Here is a 17493-nt window from a genome sequence, read left to right as displayed (position 1 = left end):
GCATTTTTATTTGTTCATTTCACACTGAAATTACTGATTATGAATTATGGGCTCATATCCGTATAAACTTAAAATAATAATTCCCTGTCACGCCTTCCATTTTTCTGTGTAACCAGTTGATGGTTTGTGTTTGTGTGAAGTCATGTTCCTAGGCAATGTGATCCTGCAGCCATGTGTGGATATAATTTTCTGTCTGGGCGGCTATGACAAATATATGAGTCACGGGTTGATAACGTCTCGCAAAGATGAGATCATTACACACCATGGAGAGCTCAGATTGAAAATGTAATTCACTGATACAAGGCTCAAGCAATCTCTGCGTACATGAGGCCTGAGTGAGTTAGTGGTGACTGCGTGTGTGTATGTGTGTGTGTGTATCCGTGCCAGACTAATGGTCCATTGTGCTCTGTCAGGGTTTATTTAGTTGGCCGGGGCTGTGGGGCTGCTGGCTTTGGAGTCCAGACAGGGCACTATTTTTACCTTAGCAGAGGGGGAGCACAAGACCTACTCTGTGACATAAACACGCATATTTTTCACATTCATTTCACTTAAGATATGAAGATTAATCTACATTCTTTCACACAATTGTAAGCTATTCTAGATAAGAGGGTTAGGAAGCTTAAAAAGGAAAAACTCAGAAAAAAGTCCTGAGTGTGACAGAGGTTGAAATAAATATAGACTGGAGATACAACAGGAGGCTCCAGACACACCAGTAGACATCTAAACAACACACACACACACACACACACACACACACACACACACACACACACACACACACACACACACACACACATACATTACACTGTGACTATCTCATCACTGAAGTGTCTCTTTCCATACTGGTTGTGAGCAGCTGCTGCCCTCACGTCAGGGCGTGAAAACAGAAAAAAAAAACCTCCAGAGTGAGTTTCTCCTTCTCCCTCTCTCTGTGGCTCTCTCTAGCTGTGAGAGGCCACCCTGACCAGAGGGTGGAAGGTAGGCAGGGTCTAAAGGGGCCTTACCTCTGACCACTGTGTTTTCACAGTCCTTTGGGAGAGGCAGACCAGCAGAGGAAACCCAAAGGAGAGTGCAGGGAAGTGAATGAGTGTCACAACATGTAAGAGAGAGACAGGGAGAAGCCACCAGTGGAGGAGTAGATTTTTTGGATATGTCAGATTACGGCATGGGTGAGTTGACCAGGAGTATGATGCGTGCTGACTGGACCCAATCTCAGGAGTCAGGTCTGGACTAACCTACTGACTTGTGAGTAGAGACAAAAAGACAGGAAGACAGATAGAGGGGGAGGGAGGGATGAGGGAGGCGCTGGATAACATGGATGGATGTGGTGGAGTGGATGATGTCATCAGGCAAGCGTCCGGCCTCTACCTTAGTGACGACTACAAAGAGGTAAAGGACATGTTGGTGTTAAGTCAGCTTTTGAAAAGGGGAAATCTGGTTGTAATCTAGACTTTTTGTCAACAAAGACCTATACTCTACATACGTTGTTTGTGGCCCATTGATTCCTACTGAAGGAATCAATGGGCCAGGATGGATGTTGTATGTGGGATTGACTCAAAATTATGTGGTAGTGCAACAGTGTGGCTCACTTATGTGTTTTTAATAGATTTTGGACAACAATTGAGTTATTTGGCACATAGGAATGAGCTATCAGGCTATTTCTACAAAGAATCCTTTAAGTATAGCCTTCATTATTTTAAAATGCTGCATGCTGAGGACTGACAACTGACAAATCTGTGTAATCACTAGAGGTGGATGTTAATGTGTTTACTTTGATGTAGCACTTCAGGTTGGTGTGTTACTGTACAACCCAAACACTGAGGCTGACGTAATGCTTGAAGTTTGGGCATTAGAGCGCTTAGATATTTGTGGCAGTGCTATGACATAATACTGTGAGTAACTTGGCTTTTATCCTTAAATCTGCTTCATTCTTTGGCGGGTATAAAAGCAGATTCCTCTACTCAATCTTTTCCCACAAATCCATAGTCTGGCCCTCTCGCTGAGAGAATGCTCAAATGTCACTTGGAGACCCATTGTCCTGTCCAAGCGCACTTCATGCTCCCCATATCCCCTCCCTCCCTTTGTCATTCTCCCTCTTATTTTTTCCTTCGCCCTCCCCCACCTCTTCTACTACCACACACACATATATACAGCTTTTTACCACTTGCTGAGTTGTTCTCCTCCAGTCTGAGTGACAGGAGCAGCCTTTGACTGACCTGCGGCTGAACTATATTAGGGGTCAGAGGTCAGGTCCCCTATCTGGCATAGAATGTTGCACTGCCTAGATAGACAGGTCTCAGATAGCAAGCGGAAAGAAGAGGGGTCTTACATAGGCACAAATACATTTAGAGGCTGTAGTTTCAGTGTGTATACTTAACAAGAAAATACTCAGTCTTCACTCTATAAGTCGATGCAGTTTTAGAGTAATCTAAACCAGCAAGAACATCTGTGTGAACCGAGAGACTATACCGCACAGTCAAAACACACGCAGAGAAGACACTGACCTTGTATCTGTTTGTAAAGCTGTGAGCTCAGCAGCAGCTCACTGTCAGGCCTTGAAAACAAATCAGAGTGAAGCTGTCCTCTGTTTGGATTCTCAACACCGCCCACAGATAGTAAAAACACAGTGACACACACAGACGCAAACTTAGTAAAATCATACTTTAACCTCTTTGACTCCACTCACTATTTTGGAGCAAAAACTAAACTGACGTGCTCAAATTATAATGTCTGTAGCTCGTGAACCATGGTGGCTATATGCGTAAATAAGGACTTACTAGAAAGGAAACATTTTGAACTTTCTAGTGAAAATGTCAGAAATACCCTGGGTGATACAGAAATAGAGCAGAAGGTCTTTGAAGTGAGTAAAAGGTAACACTGCCTTGTAAGTCTAAATAACTGCCCGTGATTTTGTGTGTCGAGGTCAAGGGCAGTATACCTATGAAATCTTGCCTCACATCTGAAGAAGATATACAACACACTGTATGACAGTTTTACAGTGAGTCAGTTTTTTTTTTTTTCTTTTCATAATGAAAAGATCCAGGTGGATTTCCAAAAAAGACTCCAGATTCCATATTTTTGTAAATTACAGCAATACCACAAGGGGTGTGATGTAGAGAGGCAAGAAAGGAGAGAGTGACAACTAGTGAGTGCTGGTGTCTTAGCACAGTTGATATGGGTTGTTTTTTTTTTTAAAGCTCTCTGAACTGTTTTCCACATTTACAGTCACATTCACAGTTATTTGGGGGCTCTGTAATGTTATGCGTTTCACTGTTGCTATACTTAAACAGACTCACAGCCTGTGCTCACGAGACCTAGTGTGTGTGTGTGTGTGTGTGTGTGTGTGTGTGTGTGTGTGTGTGTGTGTGTGTGTGTGTGTGTGTGTGTGTGTGTGTGTGTTGTGTGTGTGTGTGTGTGTGTGTGTGTGTGTGTGTGTGTGCGCGTGCGAGTGTGCGTGAACAGCGGGTTCTTGTCTCCAACCAGGGAGTGAGGTCTCTGCCGGTGAAAAGCCTCCATTGTGCAGAAAAAAGGAGAGCACTTAGTGAGGAATGAAAGGAAAGAGAAGAAAGGGGAACAAATATTAATAAGTGAAGGGGTGATACATTTTAGAGGTCCTCTTCCACATTTGCATATTTTTAAAATTTAGATACAGAGGGAAGGATAAAAAAAAAGGAGACGGAAATCAGAGAAAAGGAAATGACAGAAACCCATTGGCATGCAGAGACACAATCACATTCATACACTTTTCAAATGTTAACCACTAAACAATTTCTGGCCACAAGTGCCAGCAATCTGGGGGTGGGTGAGGGAGGATGCTCTTTGTTAGTACAGATAATTAAATTCATCTTCCCTCTCTAATATAGATATTCAAGATTTTTTTGGGCTCAAAACAAGCACCATGCCATCCATTGCCAGGGCTAAATCACCCTCTGAGCCTGCAGATGAATAGTTAGAGTGCAGAGTGGAGGAGAAAATGTCTTTATCAATAAGCGTTTTTTCAGCAGAGGAAATTGCTAGTAGAATTTGTGGACAAACACAAATTAGCCTAATTGTATTCCTCCCAATCTAATTTGGACAGTGATGGCTGTAGTGTTCAAAGCTAGGAAATGAAGGAGGTGGTTAGGACTGTCACTCACTCCCACTCAATCTGTCTCTCTTTTCCCTTTCCCACATGCACATTAAAATGTTAATGTAATGGATCCAGCAATTTTCCATGTCATCATCATGTGGAAACAGGCACTCAGACAATTTGCCGTCCGAGGATTTTATAAGATTTCTGCAAATCTCCCACCAGAGCGCTAATGGGAAATGAATGGGGAAAGGTTACGATTACGACTTATTCATGACAGCTTGAATAGGTGACCCAGCCAAAAGAGCAGAGAGCTTCTGATTATGGCATGTGACATGCAAGGTTGGCACCTTATTTATCCAAAACTGAAATAGAAAAATCACATATGGAAGGCAAGCAAAAGGGATACAGATTACTTCCTGCATTAAAGGGACTCAGACATCTGTTGCATTATTTCCAATGAGAGAAGTATGTTTTCAGATTGATACTTGAGCTTTAAAAAAACAAAAAGATTAGGTAGAGCTGTTGGTTTGGATGATAAGGAGCAGAATAGGGATTCAAAACATCAGCAACACTTGCAGATGAAGACCACAGGAAAGCGTGATGAAGGCCCAAGCCAGAATGCATTCGTCTAACAATAAAGTTGTTCTATATACTACAAGTGTTGCGGGAGATTCTACCTCTTTTGGTTTGGATGATAAGAGAAGTGCTTACAAAAAGAGGTGAAAAGAGGAGCATGTACTTACTACCCATTCGCACCTCCACTCCTCAGTGGCATATTCCACACCTTTGTAAATGGTTTATGAGGCTGCAATGATGACTGCTTTACCACTAACAGCCCACCTAGACACAAACAAACACACAACACAAACATGCTGTATAACAGATGATGTTTAGAGAAGGACAGGAAGTTTTGTTGTCAGGCAGCTGTGAGATAAACTCATACATGACCTCCTACTTGCTAATCCAGTGATAACTTCAGAGTTGGTGGAGGTTTTAGAGGTTTTTTTCCCCCCACACTTATCATGAGAATGTAATGCTATGTTACAGTGTTGATTTCATCAGTGCCAGAGTGTGACTTAGAGCTAAAACAATCAGTTGATTAATGATCAACACACAGAAAATTAATTGGATTTTGACATTAGTTTCAGCCAAAATTTACTAGTATTTTTTCACTATTTCTGACATTTATTAATTATAGACAAAATGTTAAATTTGATAAATCAATAAAAAGAAAAAATACTGTCAGATTACATGATGATGAAAATAATCATGACACAGAGCAGTTACCAGTCTAATCAATGCAGAAGTTATGCATTTCACCCTGACTCTTTCACAGTTGTATTTCTATTATTAGTATATTTAAATATAACTGATTCATGTCACGCAATGTGTTAAACAGATTGTTCTTACGAATGCTTGTAATTTGTGGTCTTGTGTAAATAAGTAAGTATTATCCCAAGGCAGTAGTTAGATTGCCCTTGAGGAGTGATGAGCTTACCAGTGGCGGTATATGAAATATTTGTCATTTTAAATCATTGCAACAGCATATGCTGTCTGTTCCACCTCATTTATTTAAATATTTTTCACCTGTGACTATAGAGCTTTAAAGAATAGCTTTAAGAAACTATTCTTAAAAGTTCACAGCAGTGTTGTTTTATTACACAGTATTCTAATGCAAACTATCCTCCGACTCCTCCTGAATGTGTCACACTTCCTCCACAGCTGCACCTCAGCACAGCCCCCATTTGTGTTTCTTCTCAGCCCTCACTGCATGAGGGGAACAAACGGTTAACTATGCCCAGTGAACCAGTGTTCTGTGTAGTAACTTGACTGACTGACAGCGAGTCAGCTGTACTGTAGTCAGGCTTGTATGATTGATGTTTGTGTACATAAATGTGTGTTTGACCTGTACTTTACCTTACAGGCTGCTGTTGTCGGTATGGAGCATTGAATTGAAACTCTCAAGTGTGTTCATGTTGACTCCTCAGGCTATCTTTCTTTTAAGCACGCACACACACACACACACACACACACATTTTAAGAAGCAGTGCCAGGGTCCTCTACATGCCAGTGTGTGTACTGGTAGTGCCAAGTGCGTCTTGCGGGCTCTTGTGTGGAGTGGGATTATGTTAATTTGTCCTTGGTAAAGGCACTCTAACCAACGCCTGCACACTATTGTCAGGAGAGCCAGACAGAGAGAGGAAAGGAAAGAAGGGAGCAAAAGAGTAAAGAAAACAAGTGGGAGAGAGGTGAAGGTGTGATAAGCGATTTGGAGAGGACAGAAGGAGCTGGGGGGGAAAATAACGTGATGGGAGAATTGTGGAGGCCTGCAGGCAGACGGAGAGCTGTGGAGATGGAAGGAGATGACTGGAATTGGGGATAATAAGGGAGAGAGAGGAAGACAAATGACTGGTGAGGCTGAATCAAGTGGATAAAGAGAGCATGGGAATGCAAGGAACAGAGATGGATGAGACAGGTGGAGGATGTGTAAAGAAGTGAAAAGAGGAAATAATGAGATGATTCAAAAAGGAAGGGACAGAAATTATGCTTCAGGCTATCGGAACATCACTTTCTTACCCTCTCACTTTTTTTTCGTCATTTTGTCTTTATTTGATAGTGAAGGCTGAGACAGGAAATATGTATGGGGAAGAGAGAGGAAGAGCAAAATACTTCTTAACCATTCGGCATCCCTGTTAACCTTTTTTTTTTATTTCTCAATTTTGAGGTCGGAGCCCTCCAAAGTGTTACAAGAAAATAATGTTAGGCATCTGGTTATGGCATATGGTTAATAATAAGAAAGAAATAGAAAAACATTTTTGCCTCATAACCAAACAAGCATTAATGAAAGTATCATAAAGTTTGTCGTTCAAGGTATTACACCCAATCAATATAGTATTTTATTGTCAATCTAGAGTATATTTACATCTCAGACAATCAACTCAGTTATTATACTACAGTCTTGTTTGATGGTGTGAGCACTCGCAATTCACTAACATGGAAGTCTTTCCCATCTCTACTCTGCATCTCATATGATGTGAAAAAAGGAAAAGACTGGGAAGAAGTGTTCTGAACCTATGTTTTTACAGCTCACATCATGTAAACTCTGTAAACACTGTCCTTCAGGCGTAGAGATTTCTGCGCTGCAGTGGCTGAAGTTGAGGCAGACTGCGGAGTGTCTGAGAGACTGAAAGCCTCTTGCAAAAACAATATATATAATTCATAACGTCATGACAAAAATCTGGGCTCTAGTGTTTGTGTGCAACAGTAGCATGTGTGAATAGGTGCTTCATAGAATATAACTCTACCCATTTGATTAGAGACAGTCTGAGTTGTTTGTGAGTTTTTTGGACCTCAGCTGGATGTGTTTATCTGCCATCAACACAGAGGATATGTCCTATGGGGACCAGTGTTTGTATGAACCTGTGAAGTGCTGCCAATGACAACGCTGAGTTAGGAATTCAGGATTGGGATGTGGCCAAGTGACAGCAACTCAGGAACTAACTAACATTGGGATTCTTGCAGATTTACGCACGTATAAAACTGGTATTAGTGCTCTTCCTCTGGAGTTTACCAAACTTAATCCTGTGTGAGTCCTGCATGAGAAGGCCTGCTGTGAGTGTGTGAGTCCATACTGGTTGTTCTCTGAGACAACAGCACCACCTGTCTGTAAAATAGTGGTAACATGTTATGATCCCTAATTAGACATTTTAAATGGGTTTTTTTCTGCGCTTCAGCTGACACCACACTTTGTATCAGAGCTTGTTAAGATGACACTGAACCTTTTACTGCAAAATAAAGCGAGACTGCTGCTATTAATATACTTGCACCGACGATTAGGACTGTGAGAAAGTGCTCAGGGTAAAAGAGTTTCTATTTGCGCATGCAGCTAGTCTTGAGGAGATAAGGGTTTCAGGTATGTCAGGAAACTATTTAAGTACTTGTGTTTAAGCTGTTGTGATTACAAGCATCCACCCTGCTGAAGTGTCTATGAGGAAGATATGTAAACCCTTTCAGCCTGACCCTGATCTTTAACCTCACTGTGAATGGGAATGACAGATATCTCTGTTGGAAACCAATAAGTTACAAAAGATCATAAAAATGTAACCATATCTTTTTAATCTCCTGTTGCAGGCCCAAAAGAATGAGAGGGAGTCTATCAGGCAGAAGTTGGCCTTGGGCAGTTTCTTCGATGATGGGCCAGGCATCTATACCAGCTGCAGCAAGAGCGGCAAACCCAGCCTGTCCTCACGGTAAGACTTCTGGCTTCTTTCACATTACTTTTTTCTTAACCAATAAACATGTGACTGCTCCCTGGAAAATACAAGATGTGGGGTTTCTAGTATTTTTTGTGGTCTCATTATTCACTGAAAGGGGAAGTTATTTTAGTAGCGGTCATTTATATGCAAAGAAACATGAAATAACAAAGCAAAAAAACAAAAAAACACAATCAAAAATAAATCTGCAGATTTACTGTAACTTACTGTCACTTGCAACGAGGAAGGAAAAGAGAATAACAGGATTTGTACAATGAGCCAGATACGATTGACCCTTGTGGCTTTCACTTCCCTAAAAACTCTGTGCACTCGAACACACACACACACACAGAGACAGACAGACACACACACACACACACACACACACACACACACACTCTCTCACTTAGCCCCTCCTACACTATACCTTACTGGAACTCGATGATCTGGCTTAAGTGCTCTTTGTATTCCGGTGATTTGAATCACATGGATTTTTCTCAATATTGTCGCAATAGATTAATGACATGACAATAGGGAAATAGTCAGACAGATGATGCAATGGAAGCATTATATGTAATGTTTCCTTGGCATTTAGCTTATTCACCAATATAAATATATCTGCAAAAGCTCATACCAGCCAACATATCAGTCGGATTCTAGACTGTATGTTATTTCACCATAGCAGCTTCTAGTCGTCATAAAAGTTAGCGTACAATTTAGTGGCTGTTATGTTTGAGGGAGTTTTTTGATGCTGCCTCTCCAGAAAAAAAACAAAAACAAAAATCAATCGACCACTCAAGTTCTATTTTAATCGGGACTGATTGGATCTATGCTGTGTAATCAATCAGCTCTGTTTGTAATTACTGAATTGAATAAGCAGATTATTGATCCAAAGTGGGCACTATTCTCACACCTAGTGTTATTCCGCTCCTCCGTGGCAAAAACACCCCCACCGGTCCCAGGCAGATTGGATCAGACCTACTGGAGGCATCCTGGATCGATCCATACTGAAGACAAGAGGGGAGATGATTAAAAACTCAAGCCCTCCTTAATTCTATCCACAGCCAGCTCTTTGCTCTGGTGAAGAAGGTGGCTAGTGGCTGTTGACTCTCCATTTTCTTTATATTTCTGTACCTCTAGTGCACACAATATTGAGTGCATAAAGTAGTACTCACAGCACTCTAAATGCTCTATTGAGGTAAAGCACGTTGTTGAACTCATCATAGGTCATTTGTATTAGCAGCATTGATATTGACATCACTGTCTGTTTTGGCCCTGGTCCGAGTCAAATAATGCAGAAGCAGCTAACATTAAACTGACATGACTCTTATCTGCATTTATTAATATTAACATGTCTGCATCTGTTTCCATCTCTGTCTCTTCCTGCAGGCTGCAGAGCGGGATGAACTTACAGATCTGTTTTGTCAACGACAGTGGGAGCGACAAGGACAGCGATGCAGACGACAGCAAGACAGAGACCAGTCTGGACACACCTCTGTCCCCTATGGTACGCACTGATGTACAACATTAACTACACTCAAAATTGTTAGTGTATTTCTCAAGAATTCATGAATGAAAGCAGTCTGGAAACTACTACTGTTATGATGATATACAGAACTGACAGAAAGTGGTTGCATGTGTGAGCTCTGAGACAGAGCAAGACTAAAAGCAATGATGTAGAAATTCATTATGAATCAGGTTTAGTTGCGTTATGAATTTATTTGCTCATGTTTTCTGGCCTGTTAACCATTTCAAAGGCAGCAAATGAGAGGTGAATTTGAATACGCTCACCACAGCTATGGGTGAATGGCCACATTGACCTTCTGTCAGCCTAAGACATGTTTAACTTAAAGAGCGGTAGAAAGAGAAAATTATCATCTTTTCACATGTTTATCCCCACTCTCCCCACATCCCAGCTGATGTACATTGACATTCCTGTCAATGTATGAACTTTACATACCAAAATGCTAAGAATATAAGAACATTAATCTTCTGACCTGGTCTCTCTTATCTTTATTTTTTCCCTTCCACTGATGTTACCCGCAAATTTCTAATTCTGTTCACCTCCTTCATATTTCATTCCACTTCTCCATTCTTGTCTGTTCTCCCTCTTCCTACCACCACCACCTCCCTGTAGTCCAAGCAGAGTTCTTCCTACTCGGACCGGGACACCACAGAGGACGACTCAGAGTCTATTGAGGACACAGACTTCCTGAGTCGACAGAAGAAGCTGCAGGCAGAGGCAAAGTTAGCCCTGGCTATGGCAAAGCCCATGGCCAAGATGCAGGTGGAGGTGGAGAAACAGAATCGCAAGAAGTCACCAGTGGCTGACCTGGTCAGTAGCAGAATTATAGTGTATTTTGATAAATACTTTTCAAAAAATGTGAAACACTGATTTTCTGCATTGCTCCCAAGTTCTCGGACATTTTAGAATACATTTCAAAAGACTGGCCAATAGTTATATAGTAGCATACAAATAACACAAAATTATATATATGTAAAAAACCAAGAGACCCACTGATATTTATAATGTGTAAGAGTAGAGTTACTCCAAAAAACATTACAGACACAGATTTCCTGTTTCAAGCTTTTGGTTTGACTTTAAAGCAGCTATAATCAATACTTGTATATTAACAATGGATCATATGACTTCTTGTAGTGAGAATTATGACCCAACTCTGCTGTTCCCCTCAGCTCCATGAGCTTTCAGCTCATTGTTTTAATTTTCTGCTTCATTCTCATTGCTCTCTTAAGTGGTGTTCCTAGCCAACAGGCAGCTTTTTTCAGAGAGAAAATGCTCTGAAATTCTGCTGTTCACTACCTGCCCAACACCAAATGACAGCTAAAGAGCCAGATATTTTTTCTCAGGAGTTGGTGGTGACCACAAACAAAGCTAAAATGAGTCTGGGTATTGGACTTATATTTACCATGTGGCCAGAAATGCAACTCAAACAAATGCTAATAATGCTGTGCTGGATGTTGAATGTGTAATAAGGCAAAAGGTTTGCCACATCAACTCAAATGGTGATAATATGTCAGTGTTGTGCCTATAGCTTGTTTCTGCTGCCCACGAGCGGCTAAAAAATCCTGTAGGTTTAAAATTATGGTGGAGGTGTCAGGAAGCTTTTTGGCTAGTTACATCTGTTAGGCTTATAATGTTGCACTGTTTGTAAGACATCAACACATGTCAATAACCAATGCTCTCAATGTCATATTAACAATTTCAGTTCCTATAGAAGCTTTGAGAGTGCTGTTATGGACATACCTAACTGTATGAGGGGTTAACATGATTGAAACCGTTTTTAAACAATATTTAACACATGTTCTTGAGATGACATGGATCAGGTTTCCATACTTTCAACAATTAAACCCCTGATGAGTTTACCTGTTACTACATGGCTGAACAAAACGATTTTAAAGAGAACTAAAACTGTAATTAAAAGATAAATAACTAAAAAACAAATGGCCACGATGTCTATGTGGTGTGCAGCTGTGTGCACAGTGACCTGACAGGAGGAGATGTGAAAAAATATGCAGCACAGAGTGAGTTGTTGGTGTTTTTATGGAGAATGGGTCTCAGAACCACGTCTGCTTCTGGAGGAAAGACGCTCCACTGCCACTTAGTGATTTTATCAACAAGAAAATCATCTGAACATCTGTGGTTAAAACATTTGTATTAATCTGTTAATGAATGTGGGTGATTCTTACAGTGTCTGTTATCTATAGCTGTTTATACTGTAGGACTGATATGTTGATAAATGTACAGCCTCTGAGATGCTGCACAGACTGGTCAGTTATAACTTTCTTTTCAGCAAAAGTAACTCACATGTTATTCTTGAAACACATTGCTTGGCAAATGCGCTGTTATAATAGCCATTCACCAAAGTAACAGAGCTCCTGGCTTTTAAAGGGAATGGGAGATGACACTCTGATTGGTTTACCGCGTGTTACGCCCAAAACACACCTATGATTAATGAGGGGACTTAAGTCCAACCCTTTTGGACCTAGCGCATTGACCATTTTTCCGCCGTTAATAGCACTGTAAATCTAGCGCAAATCTTACATGAGTCTTAAATGAGTGATACAACTAAGTGGAGCAGATATAATGTATAATAACACATAACCTTTTTTCATTTACTTTATAGTTTCAGAGCATAATATGTCACATTTTGACATATTATGGTCAATATGTGTCATGTGACATTACATTTTTATCTGAATCGCCTCTTTACCAACATCTGTCATGAGGACCATTAGTCAAAGCACATGAGAATAGATGAGTCTTTTGTGTTTCGGTAACAAATGAATGTTAAATGGGAACTTTACGGGTCACATATATGTTACAATGATGTCACAGGAAGCATCACTCTCCCCTCCTCTGTTCCCTTTTTTTCTCTGCCCCCATTTTACAGTGATGATGACCCTGTTCATCATTATTTCATCCTATTTTGTCTGCCTCACTGCCTCCTCAGGAGCACACACAGCAGGGCACACACACACCCACGCTGTCAGACTTACGCACACTAGATTTCCACCCGGACTTGCAAGCAGAACCGCTTTACTTATTCAGAGAAAAGAAGGGCAGCTTGGCCCAGGTCCATTTATAATTCATACACCGAAAGCATTGACTGCAGTGTTTAGGGATGTAGCAGTGCTCAGCAGTCAGAAGACATCACTGCCACATCCGGACTGGACATACAGTGAATATTGAGATGTATTAGAGGTACAGCTGCCTGCAGTATCCACAACACCAGAGATCTATTAAACTGCAAAAGTTACACGTGCTAAATGCTTCCCCTATAACAATCCCTCTGCTGTTATCGTGCTGCCAGTTAGTTTAAGTCAGGTCCAACTAAACTGAATTTGTCCTACCTGCTTGCCATCAGCGAAGTGTGGGAATTCAGCTTGTACTCTAAGCCTGCATCCAAAAGTATGTGTGTACAGGAAGTGTGGGTTTTCCTAAATCTGAAAACTTGAGGGAAAGTCAGAGAGAGAAATGGAAGTGGAGGAGAAATTTAGACTCTCCTATAAAAACAAAATTTCTCAAAGAGTGTAGTAACTCAATCTGATATTGAGTCATTGCTTGTTTGCTAGTATTGAATATTCAAATGGTGATTTGTAATCTTCATTAGTACTATGACACTTAGTACCCTCCCCCTCACGTTGTCTTTTGACCGCACATTTCTCTCTATGCCCAGTCACTCGAAACTGAAACTGACACATGACAGTCCCTGGTACTGTTACATCAGCGCCAATGTGAAAGTGAAAGAGGGGAGAGAAACCAGCGGGCCAACAAGACACGCACTGAAGCTAACACTTACAGTGTGACACATGCAAAGAGAGAGAGAGAGAGAGAGAGAGAGAGAGAGAGAGTTGCCACATTTTTTCACCTACTGTTTGTCGAGACTTGAGATGAAAGTGGAAGGGCGGGAGAGAGAAAATAGGTGTTGGAGGCTTAAGAGAAAGAATGTAGACCGGTTGGATGAGAGTACTGACTGAGGGAAAGCTGGATAAACAAAAAGCAAATGATCTGCCTGTATGTGCCTGAAAAAAACATGCAGTGCTTTGTGATTTTTCTTTTCCTTATGTCACAACTCTGCGGTTCACTGAGAACATGCAGCAACTGCGGGTGTTTGGAGCTTTATTTACTCACGTACTGGGAAATAAGATAATTGGCATAAAGAAAAGTCCAAAAACTCCAGGACACTCCGTCATATGGAAGATTTTTATTTTCACTCTTAGCTCCTTTGCCTTTGATTACATAACAGACATTTTCATTAGATGAGCGTGCCTCAGAGTGGAAAAGAGAGATCATATTGTAAATGTGAGAAGGGAAATTAACCAGGTTGCTGCTGTCTGCAGGTGGGCTCACAGTGGGCTCCTAGGAAAATAAATATCATTGCTGGCCTCTAGTGACGAGTTAAGACCTGAGTTCATCTTCTGTGTAATTGTATAAAACACTGCCACACTGTTTGTGTGACCAAATAGCAGTGCCTATTTGTAATCCCCCAACTTTACAGTCTCCGTATACACAGTGATGAACACCTCCCCTTTGTTTCATCAGGGGGGAGTTTACAAAGAGAGCTGGGAGACTGGAGAGCAGTACTTTCTCACAGAAAAAAATTCAACAAATGAAAATACAACTAATCATACAAATCCAGGCAGCAGATTGAAGTGTCAATCAAAACAGCTGACTCAGTTACAGATTTCATTCAATTCATTTACAATTCATGCCATTGTAGTTTAGGGTTTTTTTTAATTTAGCAAACAGTCATATTCATTATGGAATAACCCTCTTACTATTCTTTTTTTGTGAATAGATTAATTGTTTAGTATACTATTCTGGAAAATAGTGAAAACTGCCAGTTCTTGGAGCTAAAAGTGGCATCTTGAGGTTGGCTATGTTTTTTCTGACCCGCACTCCAAAAACCCAACAATATTCAATATTTGCTTAATAACTATTTAAATGATTAAGCATCAGTCAAACGTTTTGATATGTGATATGTCCACGTATTTTATGATGATAACAAATCCATAAGTTTGCAATTGTACACATCATCTGCAGTCTTTATTGCAATACTGATAAAATATCTGAAAAAATAGACATTAAAGAGTCATTTTTGTAGTTGAACCTTGTTTTTATACATCTCTATATCCTCACCAAAAATAAGCCGGCGATATCCTGATCATGTTTCAACCTACAGAAAGAGAAAGCATGTCGAAAGTGTCTTTTTTTCATGTGTCTCTGTGTGTGATTTTTTCGGCAGCTCCCACACATGCCTCACATCAGTGAGTGTCTAATGAAGAGAAGCCTGAAGCCCACCGACTTGAGAGACATGACGGTGGGGCAGCTCCAGGTTATAGTCAATGATCTGCACTCCCAGATTGAAAGTGAGTTGACTTCACACACTTGCATACAGTAGAGTAAATGCACACAAAGTCTCTGACCTCTACTTTCAATTACAGAAATGAGCAAGAAAAAAAATGGGGAAAAACATACATGCATACTGACCCCTTGCCCTGCTCAGTGGATGTGAAAGTACTTGTATATATGTTAGTCAGTTCAAAGAACTGTACCAGTTCACAGCTTCCCCAGAGCATTTACTGGTACCATACTGTACATTGATCCTTGTACTCAGGGATGAATAATCTCTCATCTTACATAAAGCTGCTCCAAAAGTCCCCACAAGTCCAAAATCATGAGCTAGTTTTTACTTACAAAACAGATTTTCCCTTCAAAATCTCTTTTGTTGGTGTCTTCATATTTTCTTGGCAGAGGGAACAATAGCAGGAACATGTGATATGAAACAACCACAGATCACTGCTGTGTTCTCTGACTGTCAGTGCTCATCATTTTTTAGATGGCCAAGAGGAAATTTCAGAAAGCCATTGTGACATACAGTATTTGATGTGGACTTATGGCCATCTGTTGATGAAGGACAATAGCATGTCAGCTGTGGTCATTGTGGTGTTTAAAATATTTCCATACTGTATGTTATATAATGTTGAAAGTTTCTGATTATTATAACTTCTTTATCTTTAATTTCCAAAATATTTCATATTTGTATCGATACCTCTGTAGCTTGGCTACCTTTTTATATTACTCTTATACTTTCTCCAGGTCTGAATGAGGAGTTAGTACAGTTGCTAGTGGTCCGAGATGAACTACACATGGAGCAAGACGCCATGCTGGTTGACATAGAGGACCTCACCAGGTGAGGAAGCACTTTCAAAGAAATTAATTCACTGCTTTTACAATTATTATTTCACACATTTGGTGTAGTTTTTTTAATTTTTTTTATCACATTACAGAAAACACTTCTTCCTTTAGCTTACAAGTGTCAATATGTTTTGTAACTGTCAAGAAAGACCAAATTAAGAGCATGTTGGACTGTCTCAATACTTTATGAGTTCCCAACTCCACCCCAGGTCTATTTGTTCATGGTAAACATGGAAAATATTTTAAAGGGTCACAAATATACAGTTGAAACCAGAAGTTTACATACACTGTATAAAAAGACATATAACCTTTTTTTTCCTCACTGTCTGACTTTATATCAGACGAAACTTTTCCTGTTTTAGGTCAGTTAGGATTACAAAAATTATTTATATTTGCTAAATGCCAGAATAATGAGAGGGATCATTTTTTAGACAATTTTTTATTACTTTCTTCAAAGTCAGAAGTTTACATACACTAAGATTACTATGCCTTTAAACAATTTGGGAAAGCCCAGATGATGATGTGATGGGTTTGGAAGCTTCTGATAGGTTAATTGACAACATTTGAGTTAATTAGAGGCACACCTGTGGATGTATTTTAAGGCACACCTCAAACACACTGCTTCCTGTGCGTGTGACATCATGGGGAAATCAAAAGAAATCAGCCAAGATATCAGGAAGAGAATTGTGGACTTCCACAAGTCTGGTTCATCCTTGGGTACAATTTCCAGATGCCTGAAGGTGCCACGTTCATCTGTTCAAACAATTATACGCAAGTATAAACACCATGGGAATGTCCAGCCATCATACCGCTCAGGAAGGAGACGGGTTCTGTGTCCCAGAGACAAACGTGCTTTGGTGAGAAATGTGAGTATCAACCCCAGAACAAAAGCAAAAGACCTTGTGAAGATGCTGGCTGAAGCTGGTAAGAGAGTGTCATTATCCACAGTGAAACGAGTCCTGTACCGACATGGGCTGAAAGACCACTCAGCGAGGAAGAAGCCATTACTCCAAAAGCAACATAAAAAAAGCCAGATTACAGTTTGCAAATGAGCACAGGGACAAAGACCTTCATTTTTGGAGACATGTCCTGTGGTCTGATGAAACTAAAATTGAACTGTTTGGCCATAATGACCATCGTTACCTTTGGAGGAATAAGGGGGAAGCTTGCAAGCCTGAGAACACCATCCCAACTGTGAAGTACGGGGGTGGCAGCATCATGTTGTGGGGGTGTTTTGCTGCAGGAGGGACTGGTGCACTTCACAAAATAGATGGCATCATGAGGAAAGAACATTATGTAGAAATATTGAAGCAACATCTCAAGACATCAGCCAGGAAGTTAAAGCTTGGGCGCAAATGGGTCTTCCAAATGGACAATGACCCTAAGCATACCGCCAAATTAGTTACAAAGTGGCTTAAGGACAACAAAGTCAATGTTTTGGATTGGCC

General features: G+C 40.5%; 1 protein-coding gene across 2 annotated transcripts in view; it reads left to right on the top strand.

Moving 5' to 3' along the window:
- The window catches only part of schip1 (schwannomin interacting protein 1), a 43195-nt gene that overhangs the window by 23966 nt on the left and 1736 nt on the right, over window positions 1-17493 (top strand). For both annotated transcript variants that reach the window (XM_062418904.1, XM_062418905.1), the window contains 5 exons: window positions 8204-8322; window positions 9715-9832; window positions 10463-10660; window positions 15093-15216; window positions 15947-16040. In XM_062418904.1, coding sequence (XP_062274888.1) covers window positions 8204-8322; window positions 9715-9832; window positions 10463-10660; window positions 15093-15216; window positions 15947-16040 — 653 coding nt within the window. The remainder of the gene's footprint in view (window positions 1-8203; window positions 8323-9714; window positions 9833-10462; window positions 10661-15092; window positions 15217-15946; window positions 16041-17493) is intronic.

The sequence above is a fragment of the Scomber scombrus genome, chromosome 5 (assembly GCF_963691925.1).
Source record: "Scomber scombrus chromosome 5, fScoSco1.1, whole genome shotgun sequence".
Classification (NCBI taxonomy): Eukaryota; Metazoa; Chordata; class Actinopteri; order Scombriformes; family Scombridae; genus Scomber; species Scomber scombrus.
The sequence above is the reverse complement of the archived record's forward strand: the minus strand, read 5'-3'. Positions and strand labels throughout refer to the sequence as shown.